The sequence below is a fragment of the Tachysurus vachellii genome, chromosome 6 (genome assembly GCF_030014155.1).
Source record: "Tachysurus vachellii isolate PV-2020 chromosome 6, HZAU_Pvac_v1, whole genome shotgun sequence".
NCBI classification, from domain to species: domain Eukaryota; kingdom Metazoa; phylum Chordata; class Actinopteri; order Siluriformes; family Bagridae; genus Tachysurus; species Tachysurus vachellii.
In genome coordinates, this window is record NC_083465.1 from 19,679,653 (window position 1) to 19,696,025 (window position 16,373).

Below are 16,373 nucleotides of genomic sequence, written 5' to 3' on the forward strand. Positions count from 1 at the left end.
CATGCTAGCATTTCTCACCAAGGCCTCTCTGTGTGTGAGTGTGACCATTAGGCCATAAATCTTCACATTAATGTCACAGTGGGAGTGGGTGGTGTAGCAGCTTGCCTGAATGAGCACGCATGGGGAGTTACACATACATACACACAGATACACACACACAATGTGAGGGCAGAAGCTAAGTGGGTGCAACTGCTGGTGAAATATTAACTGCAACTGTTAATGTTTATCAGCAGTTTAGCACAGACATAGATACTGTATAGACTGCTGTGGAGAAAGTATAAATGTCAAACAGAGTTTATGGAAAGAAGCATTGTTCCTGTTTTAAATCTCATTTTGACTTTGACCAGCTGGAGACTTTGTGCTTCTCTTGCCTCAGATGTTTCAGTCCCAGTATGGAAAATGCCAAATTGTTCTTTAGTAAGGAATACACATTAGTCTTACGGCTTATTTTCTGTGAAAACTAACATAATCTTTCACTATTTTTATATTGTTTCATTTTGGAGTTGTAGGAATAGAGATACCATTTTACTACATCTTAGATTATAGCACAAACTCGAGTCAGAGCGTGAGTTGTTGAGTAAAACTTGACTAGCTTGCAACTTGACATGGATTTAAAATTTTCGAACTCTGCAATATTGTGAAACACCAGCTAAGATGAAAACGCTAAAAAAAATAATAAATTAGCAGATTTTTCATCTACTAGCATTTCCAGCTTGGCTTACATGTTTATTAACAATACACAGGACCAATGACAACTTTTTTCTTCATTGTCTGGAAAGCATCTTCATTTTCCCTTGATGTGTGTAAAATGTGAGGTGATGCTGGCTTTGTTATTGACATAGAGGAGTTGTGGCAGTATGCTGCCATGGAGCTTGCATGGATTATGCTATCATAGAGAAAGAGAGAGAGAGAGAGAGAGAGAGAGAGAGAGAGAGAGGTGAAGCAGAGAATAGTCTGCTGCTGTGTGCAAATCTTTGTAATAAATATAGACTTTTTATTATTAAAATGTATGCTCAGCATCTCTTTACACCATAATTAAATCTTCAATTAAAACTATTAATAAATAAGTAAATATTGTTAACTTATTAATGATAATAGACTCTCTTCATTTTAAACAAATTTCTTCAGCGCACAGTGGTTTAGTGGAATGTCTGTTTGCCTCGTACCTTCTGGGTTGGGGTTTTGATTCCAGCCCCTGCCCACTGTGCATGGAGTTTGTGTGTTCTCCCCATGTCAAGTCAATAATCTTTTATCATCATTTCAACCATATATAGCTAACGCAGTACACAGTGAAATGAAACAAAGTTTCTCCAGGACCATGGAGCTACATAATGCTAGTCCAAATATACAGTATGTGTTGTAGGCTGATTGGCATCTCTAAATTGTGTGATTATTCCCTGTGATTTGGTGTCCCCTGCCTGGTGTTTAAAGTCCACTGGGATAGTCCCCAGGTTTCCTGCAAACCTGTGTAGAAAATGTGGTACAGAAAACCCTTGGATGGATGGAAATCACATTAAATGGGAGCCAGCATCCACGATAGGTATTAGGTAGCTTCCTTCAGGTTTGCATGCTGATAGGTGGATAGATGAATATGACTTGTCCTAAGTATGATTTTTTTTTATGGGTATGATGCTCTGTTATCTCATCCAAGGTGCATTCCTGCCTCCCATCCAGTGCTCATGGAATAGCGTTTCACCAATTTAAATAGGTTACTGCCAAAAAAAGCACAAAACACTCAAGTTGCATGCTGCAGAAAATCAAATTTCAAATTCTGAAAATTTAAATACCTGAGGGACAGAATACATAAAAAATCCATTGTCATGGAGTAATCTGACCAGTGATGGTTAACCATCAATATCCTAGCTGGCATATCATGAGCTTGGTGTTATAAGTTTGTGTCTGGGTATAGAAAGAATGTTAGACAGAACCACATATTATTATTATTATTATTATTATTATTATTATTATTATTATTATTATTATTATGGTATTGTTATAATTACATATAGACAGGTCAGGTATTAACAGCTGAACATATGCCACACAAAAGATAAGCATTGAAAGAGCTTGAGGGTTGGATTGATGAAATGGTGCTGAATGGGTATGTTTTTTAATTGCAGACACGTCCCATTAAAATCAGACCACAGCCATCTTTCATCATTTAATGACGTCTTTCTCAGTTGATAAATGCTGAATTAACTAAAAACCTGCTGTGGCTTAGCAATCAGAAAGCTCTTTGTCCTGTAAAAGGTTTGACCTGAAAAGCTTCAGAAACTCATATCATATCAAATGTAGCTGGATTAAACTGTTTTGGGGGAAAAAAAACAAGGGGAAGTAGAGAAAAAAGAATAAAATAATTTGATTAATAAAAATGAAAAAAGTTCATTCCAATGATTTAAAACTCTGAGAAAATAAGCCTCATAAAAAAGTTAAAGGATCTTTTTACTCTGCTTTCTGATAAATCAGAAAAATTGTTCGCTGATGTATTTGAATAATTGCCTAATTAATTGCCTAGTAATTTTTCACTAAAGGTTTTGTGCATGTTTGTGCTTTAGCTTTTATGGCCCTGTTTGATCCAATGCTCTAATCAGCAGACAGAAGTCAGAAAAGAATGATTGAGCGTGTGTGTCAGTTATGTCTACCTCTACACACCGGTGCTGCTGCCGGAGCTCCTTCAGGATCCTGTCACTCCCCTCAGACAGACGCAGGAAATATGAGGACACAATTTTAGGAAGTTTGTTTTGGCCTCGGAGGAACACACGGAGGTCTGAGATCATCTAATGTATTTTTAGTGCACTGGGTGTGCGGAGGCCGTGAAGGCGGGCCAAAGGGAGGGGCTGATTGCTAACGTTCTGAGATGTTGAGACTCTGATCTGATCACTGGGTAGCGTTCTACTTCTTTAACCCAGTGCTTTAGCTGAAAGTGAAGGCCCTATTTTTGGAATGTGGGCACAGCGATGGTATATAGAAAGCCCAGTGGAGGCTGATTCCTTTAGATTCGACTGCGCTTCTAAACACACAGTGTGCACAAAGAGAATGTGAGTGTAATGAGGATTGGAAGGTCCTCTGTGGCTTGTATTAGTTTAACGATTGTGTGTGTGTTTGTTGAGTGTGTGTGTCTGAGTGTGTGTGTGGGATTACTGACCATCTGCTTTGAAGGGCAAACCATTATGTGGAGAAGTAATTGGTCCCCTCGTGCAGCTTTAAAACTCACAGTGATGTGAGGATTAAAGTCCACACAGACATTTAAGAGCGAATGTGTGTTTGTGTCTGCAGAGAGCTTCGACGTACAATGTCGTGCATAAGTATTTGCTCCCCTTGAACATGGTTGATTCTCTCCTAATTCCCTCCTTACCCAGTCACAGACTGGATTTAAGGCTTCCTCTAGACAGACAAGCTTGGGCTGCATGCTTAACACTATTAATAATGAGTTTATAGTTTGAGTGGCGTAGTAGTGCAGTTGGTAACAATGCTTCATCACATCTCAAGGGTCCTTGGGTTGATTCTGAACTTTTGCTGTCTATGTGGAGATTTACAAGTTCTCCCCTTGTAGGTGGATTAGTTATGCTAAAATTTGTCTGCATGTGAGTAAATGTGTGTGCCTGGTACAATGATCAACAGGCTGTTATTGATGTTGAATTATTTAATGATGCTTCACTGGATGCTCAAAGTTTGAGATTTTTTATAAATAATCCCTGATTGACACTTTTCCAGAACTTTGAACATTCTTTGGAAGATGTTTCTGAAACATCCCAAAGTTTGTTAGAAATCTAAATAAATAAAATAAAAATAAATAGAATAACAAATCTGGAATATCTCAGAAACATTTACGTATGTGATGTCTTATACTGTATATACAGTATACAGTATAAGACATCATATTAATTGGTGGATATAAGGGTTTATGACCAGTATAAGGGTTTAGGGTTTCACAGCATCTGTACTGTATCTAATCCATCACAACATTATGTTTAATTTTGTGTACGTTTCTGAAAAAATAAATAAATAAATAAAAATAAAAATAAAATATATATATCTATATATTTTTTTTCTTTTGGCTGTTCCCTGTTCTGGGTTGCCACAACAGCTCAAGTGATCGGGACCAGCACTAAGGTTTAACTCTTCAGTGGCTCGGTTAGCGCTCTGCCCTGGAATCAAACCCTGGCCACGGCAATGAGAGCGTGGGATCCTGCCACAGGACCACCTGGGGGCCACATTTCTGATATACAAACCTAATTATGTCTACTTCATTTCCATGTTGTAAAACTACAAAATGTGGAAATGGTCCTGGGGTGCACAGTAGTTTGTTTAATAATGTCAAATAATTTGTGTCTCTGTCTCTTTCTCTCTGTAGAGACCTGAGGAGTAATTTGATTAGCACAGTGGAGCCTGGAGCATTTCGTGGATTGGCTATGCTGAAGAGGCTGTGAGTATGCTAATGTATGATAATGTGTGATCTTTGATCTGTACAACTTGATTAGAAAACTCTTGGACATTTTTCTTAGACATATTCATTTATACTGTATTTTAAAAATGATTTACCTCCATGGTGTACATCTTTTCAAGTAGAATGAATGTAGACAGGATGCTTTGTCACATTCAGTGTCTGGTAGAGCAGTGCTACTTGAATGCCTTGTTACATTTCACCCAACTTTGTTTATTGTCTTGCTAATATCTAGTTCTTGCTAACATTTGTTTTGTTCTAGCTAGCTAATGCTAATCTATCTACGTGTGAGTGTTGAAAATGAAAATGGAATTATTCTTTTGTTTATTAATGATAAATGATATGTCCATGGCATTAAATTTAAAACACATGTTAGATCATTTAAAGTTTGGCTAAGATTTAGCAAGTTTTTAGATTTTAGATTTCAAGATTGTACAGTATATAAGTCATGGTAAAACATATGGAGGAAAAAGTTTTTCGAAGAAGAAAGGGAACCATGTAGTTGTAGCAGTTCTGGGGTTCTGCTTTGTAGTGGAGTTCTTGTTTCTAGGGAATCATGACACATCAAATATATATGTTATTGAACAGAAGTGTGGGGAGAGAAAACGCTGGTGAATGGAGGTGAATGTGTGTGCAAAATGGAAAAGGGAAGTACTGTAATACATTGCAGAGTCTGGAATCAAATTATTTAGTTTTTTACTCTCTAAACAACATTGAATACTGCTATAGATGACAGGCACAAAACTATGGTTTGGTGGATGCAGTGCATGAAGAAATGCCAAGCACCTCACTGCCTCATGTGTCTGTGATGCGACACCAGTGTCTATAATCAGACAAGAGATGCCCTTTGAGGCTATCACTACTGCTTAAGATCTGTGTGTTCAAAGCACTCTCACACACTCACTCACTGAGCTAGTCTTATTGAAATGTAAAGAGAGAGCATGCATGCACACTTGATGTTGGGAAAGAAGCTAATTGAGAAGATCCACAGCTCACTGACAAATAATTAGAAACATAATCATGTTCTTTTTCTCTTTCTTACTTATTTAGATGTATTTGATCTATTGCAATGTATTGTATTTGCACTGCTGATTGATATGAATCACATACTGTAGCATGCTGTTAGAACATACCAGCCACCACACAGGAGCTTTCACAATAGCCTCAAAGCTTCATGGCATAAATTGCAGAAGGTATTGGAAACATACCTTTGATATTCTGATGCATGTTGACATTATGTAATTGCTGCAGATTTGCCTGACCATACCAAATCCAGACCCAGCTGCATGTTGCAGCAGCAAGTGAGATCATGCAGCATTTTCCCAGTTATTTTTGGTAAGCTTGTGCTTACTGTAGCCTTAACCTCTCTCTTATATCTTTATGCACTGTAGTCCTGCCACATGAATGTTAGATTGAGTGATTGATCGATTGATTGATTGATTAATTTCATGAATGAGCTAGATTGCAGGTGTGCCCAAATAACATCGAGTGTCCCAGATTTTGGTTTATCTTGCATACATTTGGGAAGAAGTCAGACAAGGACAAGCTATGTGTTCTGTTCTGCAAAAAGGAAAAATTGTGGTATTGCTAATTGTAGAGTAATGTATCTAGCAGCAAGTATTTCTGTTTTCTTACAGCAACATCACATTTCATTATATTTTCCCTGTATTGAGAAAATAATTGAAAATCAGTTTAGACAAACTCTAAACTGAAATATAAGTGTGCTTTCATGCATATGCATCTGGTTGCAATTCATACGAAGTGAATTGAATTTATTCTTTTGGTATGTTCACGATTTGGTTTGGTTTAGTTTTACACTGCTTGTAAGTAAAAATAGGGATGTAAGTAAAAAAACGTGCTTGTAAAAATATTTCATTTATGACTGTGATGATTTCAGTCAATGATAGAAAAAAGCTAATCAAACATTTTCCTACAGAATTCATAAAACAGGGCACAGACAATGAAGCTTGTGCTATAAAACATAACATATTTAACTATATAACTATGCATAATATAAATAGAAATAACTAGTTTACGATATATTGTATGTCAAACATCCAGCATTTATTTTCTCTTTTGTTCTTGCAAGCATTTGCTATAGCTGGGTGGATTTCGAGTCAAATCACTTTCTTGCTGCTGTTGAACTGCTAGAATATGTTACAATAAGACCAGCTTGTTTAGATACACTCAGACACAGTGAAAAGGAAAATAACCAGGATTTGTTTCCACTTTAAGGGCATTTCACCTTCCTGAGGGTAGTTTGGGACTCCACCACAGTGCGTGCACTTCTGTCCCCCACTCGCGTGGCTCCCATCTTCCCAGCAATAAAAGTTATAAGGCTAGGCTGAAGCCTCTCTGCTGCCATGGCAGGATTCATTTGACGGGTGCCTCACTTCGGGCTGGGGAGCAACCTTGGACAGCCGCCCTGCCCATGTCTATGGACACATAAATTGCATGGAGATGAGGGCTGTGTTTCTAGCGTTGAAACACTTTCTCCTACACCTCAAGGGCTGCCATGTGTTAGTGCACACAGACAGCACTCTGATGGTTTCCTATATCAATTATCAGGGTGGTCTGCGTTTGCATCCCCGTTTTGGTTGGTGCAGCAGTTTCTTCTCTGGACAGAGACCAGATTTCTTTTGAGGCTGACTTCCTGTCAAGGCAAGTGCTGAGGCCCAGGGAGTGGCATCTCCACCCTAGGTGGTGGAGCGAGTTTGGGCACTGTTACAGATCCCCAGACTTTGCCCTGGTAGCTCTAAGTCCTAGCCAGAGTGCGCCACAATCGAGTCAACCTTCAAGTTGCTCCTCATTGGCTCTCTCGAGTTTGGTTCACGGACCTAGTCTCCCTCCTAGATGGCACTCCAGGTTTCTGAAAGGAAGAATCTCCTCTCTCAGGCACAGGGGAAAATCCTACACTCCTGCCCTGAGATGTGGAAGCTCTGGGTTTGGACCCTGAGGAGGACGAGTTCCTAGAGGCAGGCCTCTCATCTCAAGGTGACAGTGACTCTATTGAATGCTAGGGCTCCCTCCACTAGGGCTCCCTCCACTAGGGCTCCCTCCACTCCCTCCACATCTCTACTCCTATCCTTGGCCTCCTTGGCCTCTCTATCCTTGATCGCCCCACCTGCCTAGAATTTGCCCTTGGCATGTCCAAGGCATATCCCACCCTGGGGTGCAGGATAGTCCCTAAGGTGCCCAGTATGGCGGGTTGTCCAGTCACCCTACATGCCTATTCTCTTCCAACCCATGAGTTGACAGAACAGAACTATTGAGGACTTATGTACTCCTTGTCCCTTCTCTGTTTTGGGAGCTGGAACAGGGGTAATCCGGTTTTCAAACAGCGCCTGACACACTGGGTAGTGGGGGCCATTACTCAGGCCTACGGGGTGCCCAGTCTTGCCTCACCTCTCGGCATCAGTGCTCACTCCACTAGGGATCCACTATCACTTCATCCAGTGCCTTAGCCAGGGGCGTTCACCTTAAAGATTTGTGCTGTGGCGGGCTGGTCGTTTCCGCACACCTTTATCAGGTTCAAAAACCTCGACTTGGACCCCATTCCAGGGTCTCAAGTACTGCAGGGCTATTGATATTCTGTCCCCAAGCTGCTCGTGGTTTCTCACAACATCGCCCGGTGTGTGGCGACGTGGGTATTGGTGTTCCCATAGCGTCAGCCCTGATGCAGCGTCAAGTTATCTCGAAAGGGAACTACACTGTGTCACTGACCATGCCACTCGTGCTTCCTTCAGACAAATGGAAGCTGGAGTAATGCGACCTAGATGCACTTATATGGACTAGCTGGAGCGTAATTACTTCATCACGTGTCCTTACCGAGCCATTAAATTGCCATGTACAGTATGCACACAGAGCTTCAGACAACACTTCCTCAAAGAAGCGTTCCCAGGCCTGACGCAGCGTCTCGCTCCCTTCTCAGGGAACCGGGTAGCATACTTAACCTGGTGTAGTGTTTGTTCTTTTACGAAATCTGCAGTACCTAGACTAGACAAATTAGTCATTAAAATATGGCCTTAATTTTGTTTGTCAAGTGAAGTGAAAAAAAGATGCCTAATGATTTTACTCTAATTGGTTGGTTTTTTCCAACCAGACAATACTGGTTATTTTTGCACACCACATTTTATTAGTACATTGTCATACTATATCATATACTAATCATTCATATGCTGTATTGTTTTTATACTTTTTTGACTTATTTTATTTTAATTTAATTTAATTTTATTTTATTTGAGTATTTTTTATAACTCCAAAAGCAAAAATATATAATTAGTATGCAGTATAAAATAAGTATACTGTCAATGAAAGTAAGTTTTAAGTTGTAAGTTGTTCACTATCTTTCAGACTGGCATACCACAAAATAAATTAATTAATTAATAAATGGCTTAATCTTTAAAAATGTATTTGCCCTGATGTAACTACAGGGAATTTTAACTTTTATTTTACAGCATTTAAGACAAAATGAAGGAGAGAGTACACCTTTATCACAATGTCTTTGACTTTTCTAAACATCTACTCTCATTATCTCTTATGCTTTCACTTTCTTGCTCCTGCATACACACTAACACCCACAGATGGCAGTGAATAAATAGTAAGTGTGTGTGCTTGTTTTAATGCAGTCGTGATTACTTTTAGGCTGTTAATTGTAGAAGCGTGTGCCAGCTCCTGGCCGCTGTGCTGCGCTAATGTGTGAGCCAATGTGAGCCGTAATGGTGTGTAGAGCTAATTTAAGGGCTCCCAACTGGTGATTACAGCTGAGGGCTGAGCCACTCCCTCTGCTCAGCTCCTGCACATATCTTTAATTACATACAGCAAACGTTCAGCACCACAGCCACAGCACATACACTTAGTCGTCAACAAAAGGTCACTGCTCTTAAGCTCTAAAACAGCTGTCGAGTCCACCACTCAACACAGTGTAGGCTTTGTCCAGAGAGGTCTGTTTTATTAGAGTTACACTGTATTTATGCTGGACTGCATTATATTGTGTATTTTAATGCCAGTATGGATGTGTATGGATGAGTGGGATGATCTGGCTGTGGATTGTGCTGTGGTTAGCATCCTTATCGAGATGGAGATGAGAGGTCTCAAAAGACCAGAGTGTCTGAGTGAAGATATCATATTCTATTCTTAGATACTGATAAAATCACAGAAAACTCCAATTTGGTATTTTTATGATTGTCCAGGATTGATTCTGTGTTTGCAAATTGGGTAATTGATTCTGGGTCGCAGTGTGCATTGTCTTTGCAGATTTGTTTCATTGACAACATTTTCCTTTTGATCCATAGATAGATTCTGTATTTCAATCTTGCTTTTATAACATATTGTTGACTGAAGAATGATTATTTATGAAATTATTATTGTTGTATATTTTTGCATTTTGAAGCTCTCCACTTATATAAATAAACTATATACAAATAAAATGTAAAATTTTTCCTAGTTGATGTCATTTAAGTGGCTTCTTTGCTCATGAAATGTGTGGCCTGAGAATATTTAAACAATCCTGACAGTCCCTATTGTATAATTCATTTATTGGAGCTTTCAACTGAAGACATTTGGGTTTGAGATTAAAAGATGAATTTGAGAAGAGAGTTTAGAATTTCAGCTTTTATTTCTTGATATGTATATGCATATTGGTTAACTGATATAGCGCATAAAATAAAGCAAATTTTAGTGGAGCAAAAAATCATGGAACATTATTAATGGCTAACAGGAGTTTCTTTTTTTCCATGCATGTCCTGTTAGATTGACTGTTTAAAATCTACTCTTTATTTTAACCTTTAGTTTCTCCTGTGAAGGCTGCATTTCTTGTAAAAGGATAAGCCAAGGTTAAGTTTCAAGAGCTATCTGTAGGAGAAAAGCAAGCCATTTTGAAGCTGAGAAAAGTGTGAAAATCAATCAGAGGGATTGCACTCACACTGGGTATAGCCAATACAACAATTTGGATTGTCCTGAAAAATAAAAAACAATGGTGTACTCAGCAACAGACACTGAACAGGTCAGTCAAGGAAAACAACAGTTGATGACAGAAACATTGTGAGAGCTGTGACAAAAAAAAGAAACCTCCACAAGACAGGAGTGAAGGTATCACAATCCACTGTCCAAGGAAGAAAAGAGCAGAAATACAGAGGCAATTTCACAAGATGCAAACCACTTATCAGCAATAAGAATAAGAGGTTTAGAGATGAGTCACAAAAGCACCAATTTGTATCTCTACTAAAGTTGTGTAAAGGCCAAAACATAAAAGCTCATGATCCAAAACATGAAAGCTTATCTGCGAAACATGTTGGTGGCAGTGTAATGGATTAGGCTTGCATGACTTCTTTTGGAACAGGCTCACTAAATTTTATTGATGATGTAACTCATGAATTCAGAAGTTTACAGGAACATTTAGTCTGTTAAGTTACAGAGAAATATATTCATATTAACTTAATTAACTTAATTAAGGAACTTGGCTCAATGACCCAAAAACATACTGACAACAAAACAAAGGACTTTATCAGGGGAAAAGTGAAAGGCTTTTGACCGTTCAAGTCAATAATAAGATCTTATTGTAACTCAGTTGAGCAGCATTTTACATCCTAAGGAGACTGAAGGAGAAACAACTGAAAGCCTGGACAAGCACCACAAAAGAAGTATACAGCAAGGGATAGTCAACCAAATGTTAAATTAACTGTATGTGTACTTTTGCTCATCAAAATTTGGGTGGTCTTCTACAAAGGTTCTACGTTCTAGGTTTTATGACATCTAGATGTTAATACTAGGAAATAAATGAAATACTTAAATCCTAAATTTTACTTATAGTCCAAATTCTACTTTTAGTCCTTTGTTGTATATTAGAAACAAATGAATAAGCCACAACATTAAAATTATATCAGAAGGGAGTGTACGAAAAACATGTTGAACCGAAACATTGTTCTCTTTTGCCTGTATCACACCCACAAGTAAAGGTCTAGAATTTTAAATCTAGTTACCCCAGAGTGAAAATTGAGACGGTTGCACAAAATTTTATTTCAGCTCCAGGAGAATCAGGGACATTTTGACAGCAGGTATCCGATTATTAATGGAGATGTTTATGCATATGTAGGCACATAGCTATCAAACAGCTTCAGTAAAGTAGGATATTCATCAAGGCACCTTACCACTCACTATGATCAGAAAGTCAAGCTAAGACATTAAATAAAAATCACTGTTAATTAGTTTGGTAATATACTGTATAATATATGTATTGTTTCTTAAAGTTGAGGTTCCAAAGTGTTACATAATCCAAAAAAAAAAAAAGTTTTGGTCAAATACAGATGTCTTAGACCAAATGTTTCTAAAAAACCTGAACATCACATCCATATGTGATTCTTCCCTAAAGTGTTGCCACAATGTTGGAAGCATGCAGTTGTATAGGATGTCTTTATATGTAGCATTATACAGCTCCTTCACTGGAATTAAGTGGCTCAAAGATGTTCCAGCATGACAAAGCCCTTTTGCACAAGTCCCCTAAAGATACGGTTTATGCAAGGTGGGTAAGGAAGGATATGAGTGACCTGCATACCCTGGTCTGAACCACACTGAACGCCTTTGGGATGAGCTAAAATGCTGACTGCACCACAGACCTCCTAATTTGACATCAATGTCTGACCTCGATAATGCTTTTGTGGCTGAATCCCCACAGCCATGCTCCAAAATCTACTGGAAATCCTTTCCAGAAGAGTGAAGGTTACTATAACGGCATATGGGATTATATTGCATCTTATATGACACAGGGTCACAAGGAACCTGAAGTCTATCCCAGGGGACTTAGGGCACAACTTGGAGAACATCCTAGAGGGGGTGCTAACACAAAGCAGGGTACATTTTCACAGACATTTTCTCATCCATTCACACAAAACTTGTAGATGCCAATCAACCTAAAACACAGGACTGGAAAAAGGAAGCTGAAGTGCCTGGAGGAAACCCCACAGCACAGGGAAAACACACAAAACCAGTCCTCGAGGTGTGAAGCAAACATGCTAACCACAAGGCCACAGTGGCCCCTCACAGCATGTCTTTCTCTACAATTTTAACTTCAAATGTGACAAGGTCAGCCAATTTTCAACCAATTATGTTATTTATCGCCTTGTCCTGGAAGCAGATTGCTTCCACAATTCAGTTGAAGCAAACCCAAGTGCACTATTTAAAGTCACACATACACATGAAAAACAGCTTTTAAATACAACCACAACCAGTGTCAGCTAAAAATAGCAAAAATGCCTTTAGAGACATATCTGAACTGGCTTATTTTTACATCTGAACATTTTTAACTTCATTTCTTATTATTTGACTGTTTTTGATTGGTTTGTTCAAGATAAGGAATAATTTTCATTTCCCTAAATTATTTAATTACCCTAATTCAAACATCAACAGCAGGGCAGATTCACAAATGAGCAACACATCAATCTTCCTTCACAAAGTTGCAGTGATTTTCTTTTTCCTCATTCCTCTAAGGAGATGTCTTGGGGTAATAAACACATGCTATAAATCAGGGAGAGTTGATTAGTTTACTCATCATTTATTCCTGCTCATTTTTCAGCAGCCTTTACATACTAAGCAGGAGGAATCCCAAGCAGCATGTGAAGGAGTCTGTTTCCATGTTGATCTTTATTGACAAGTTGTGAACAGAACCCGGGGGTAAATTATAGTACTTTCCTGGGTTGAACTAATCTAGTTTTGCTAGGGTTTAGCGGACTTATTTTACCTCTAAAGAGCCAATGTGGGACTACCCCATGGATGCGACTAGTCTACTGTACCATACACATACACTCATTCATACCTAGTGGCAATTTAACATAGTATCCACCAACTGCCAGGTTTTTTTTAGTTAATGACTGAAGTAAATCATTGCTCAGTTGGATGTATTTTTTTGTGTATGTGTAAAAGTTGTCATACTGCAGTGAAAGTAACAGATTTTTTTTTGCCTATATAAGAAATTTGTACACAACACAGCAACAGCTACTTTAGTGAGAGCGCTCTCTTGTGGAGAATCTTCACCTTATTAAACATGAGTCAGTGTTACAAGGCACATGCAGACATCCCTGTTGTTTTACAGGAGTTGCTGGCCTAAAAAAGGCCTTGTTTATAAACCACAAGCCATGGCTTATCCACTGTGATGCTTTTAAATGTTTGGCGTCAGGCAATTTATGTCAATTTAAGACCTTTCTTTGTGTGTCTATATCTGCAGGGATCTATCCAACAACCGCATTGGCTGCCTTTCCGCCGAGATATTTCTTGACCTTGGCAATCTCTTGAAGCTGTGAGTAATGTTCTTACTGAAACACACAGTGTGCTTTGTGCTCCTACCATGACCTCTTTCAAACCAAATTCCCTGAAAATATTATGGTAGTGAATTATATTTGGCCTTGATTAGGCTTAGTATGGATTTGTCTAATATGTTTCTACTGTATGTATTTGTTTTCCAGAAACCTATCTGGAAACATATTTTCCACACTGCCTGAAGGGCTGTTCATGCACTTGAGTTCACTGAGAGTCCTGTAAGATTATCGAGTGGTACTTCAACCCACTAGAAACATCTTGATAACACTATTACAAAGAGATAAACTAATTACATTCACTTGTTACTCATTTACCTGTGTGTGTGTGTGTGTGTGTGTGTGTGTGTGTGTGTGTGTGTGTGTGTGTGCATGATCAGACACTTCAGTACAGATTACTTGTATTGTGACTGCCAGTTGGAGTGGATGCTGCTGTGGGCCAGAGCCAGATTTGTACGTGTGGGAAACGAGACAGTGTGTGTGTATCCTTCACACCTCCATGGCTTTCCAGTCCGTGGCCTCCAAGAACACCAGCTCACCTGCGGTAATCCAGAACATGCATTGATATACACTAACAAACAGCATTGTTTCACACTGATCACTAACAAAAAGCTCAGATGAGCAAATCCTTAACTTAGACAAGTGCATTTGACTTTTCCCATCACATAAAGCCTGGGTTACTGGGTTGCTTTTATCTACTTATGCATGTACTGATGCACATATCCTCTAGTTGTTTGGAGTGACACTTCTCAGAGCTCTACACAAATGAAGAAACCAAATAAAGTGCAGTTCAGGTCTTATACTTATGCATGATTCTAGAGAGTTAACTCTCTAAAACTCTATTTGGTCTTCCAGCTATTGGAATGTAAGGTCATCAAGCATGGAAGAAACCAACAGTTTATTTATATTTTTTCCTGTACATCAACAGTTTACAATTTGACTCGGAAACCAGATGAACAGAGATGTTTTGGTTTTAATAAGCTGTCTTGTGGATCCCTCATTTGTTTATACTTAAGATACCTAGGAAAGCAAAAGCTATTCATCAACCGTAAACCAGGTCTTACTCTGTGTGTGAAAGTAGGAGGAGTTAATTTGTAATATTTGGCTTCTGAAGTAATTGGGTTGGGACTTGATGGCCATGATGGATTTTGCTATAATCCCTCAGATGTCCATACATAAGATACCTAATCGAGTATGTTAACAATGCCACACACACTGTCTCTGCACTTGCACACCAAAGTCAAGCATCAAATATATACCAGGCCTTACTCTGTGTGTGAATTAGGAGGAGTTCATTTTTAATCTTTGGCATCTGAAGTAATTGAGTGGGGACTGGATGTCCATGATGGATTTCAATTTTAATCATATATATGTATATAAGATACCTAAGCGAGAATGTGAACAATGCCACACACATGAACTCATGCACAGAAGCCACACATCAAAGATAAACCATGCATTACACTATGTGTAAAAGTTGGAGTTATTTGTAATTTGATTCAAAATAACAAAAAAAAATCAATTTAAGACAAAATCGGGTGTCTATCAGCTGTCAGATACTGCATTTATTTTTCAAGTGAACCCCGCTGAGCAGGACAGACAGCGTATTTGATGTCAATGCCGGCACATTTTTTAAAAATACAGTTGGCAGCACAAATTTTATATACAGTTGAGAGTTACAATTTTGGATTTGCTTGCTTTTGTTAAAATATGCTGTAGCCTCTGCATATGCTTTAGAGTACTGTATTCAGAGCTGTATGGCAGGGTGTTTGCATGCTAGCATAGTTGGAATTAGCAGTACAAATCCATTCTGTCTCTTTTCCAGCTCACTTCATCCATTACAGGATTAGAGCAGTAATGTTCAACCTCTTGGCCTGTTGCACACCACCTGGCTGCTAGACCAGATCTGCTGCAGCAGCCTCATGTAAACTAGTATTTATGCTCCTGCCAAGCTATTCAGTCCAAGTCCTATTGTAATAGCACTTTCAAGGTCATTCTAAACATGTTTGCTTGCTGTAGTGGACAGGGATGAGCTACATGTGCAAGTTAGCTCTACAACCATTTCATGCAGGCTGCTAATTTGAAATTTTTCAAAAAACCTTGTTACATAAAATCAGTATTTAATATCACATCATAGTTCTCTAAAACACAGTCATTGCATGATACACATCTAGCTTTTGACAGGAGAGGAAGGTAGCTCTCTAGCTTTTTTCTATTTCTTTTCTCCCACAATGATAAGGGAGCACCAGCCAAGAAAAGCCACGTGTCTATCTCCGTCCTGTCTATTTTGTGTTTCCAGTACAGGATTTTGTATTATATTAAGGCAAAAGTGTTAAAGATTATGGTAATTTCCTAATTGTAGGCAATGTTGTAGGGTCAAAGTATAGCTTGGGCCAAATGTAAAAAAACACTTAACTACACATTCACAATGTGTTTCTGAACCCTGGAGCACTTGAGCGGAAACCAATCAAATCCAAAACCACTGTATCATTTGCCGAGACATGGAGTGTCGTCCAAGCATTACATTAGCGTAATAGAACATAAAAGATGGAGCTTCTCATGGAGGCCAAGTGTCTCTGGGTGAGAAGGTTAAAGCCAGTGTGTGGGGTTTCTGGCATTAAGAA

General features: G+C 38.8%; 1 protein-coding gene across 1 annotated transcript in view; it reads left to right on the plus strand.

Annotated features, from left to right (window-relative positions):
• LOC132847463 (adhesion G protein-coupled receptor A1) overlaps positions 1–16,373 on the plus strand; it is a 188,082-nt gene that overhangs the window by 38,491 nt on the left and 133,218 nt on the right. Inside the window, exons 3-6 of the mRNA XM_060872760.1 lie at positions 4,355–4,426; positions 13,662–13,733; positions 13,900–13,971; positions 14,130–14,293. Of these exons, the coding sequence (XP_060728743.1) occupies positions 4,355–4,426; positions 13,662–13,733; positions 13,900–13,971; positions 14,130–14,293 (380 nt within the window). The remainder of the gene's footprint in view (positions 1–4,354; positions 4,427–13,661; positions 13,734–13,899; positions 13,972–14,129; positions 14,294–16,373) is intronic.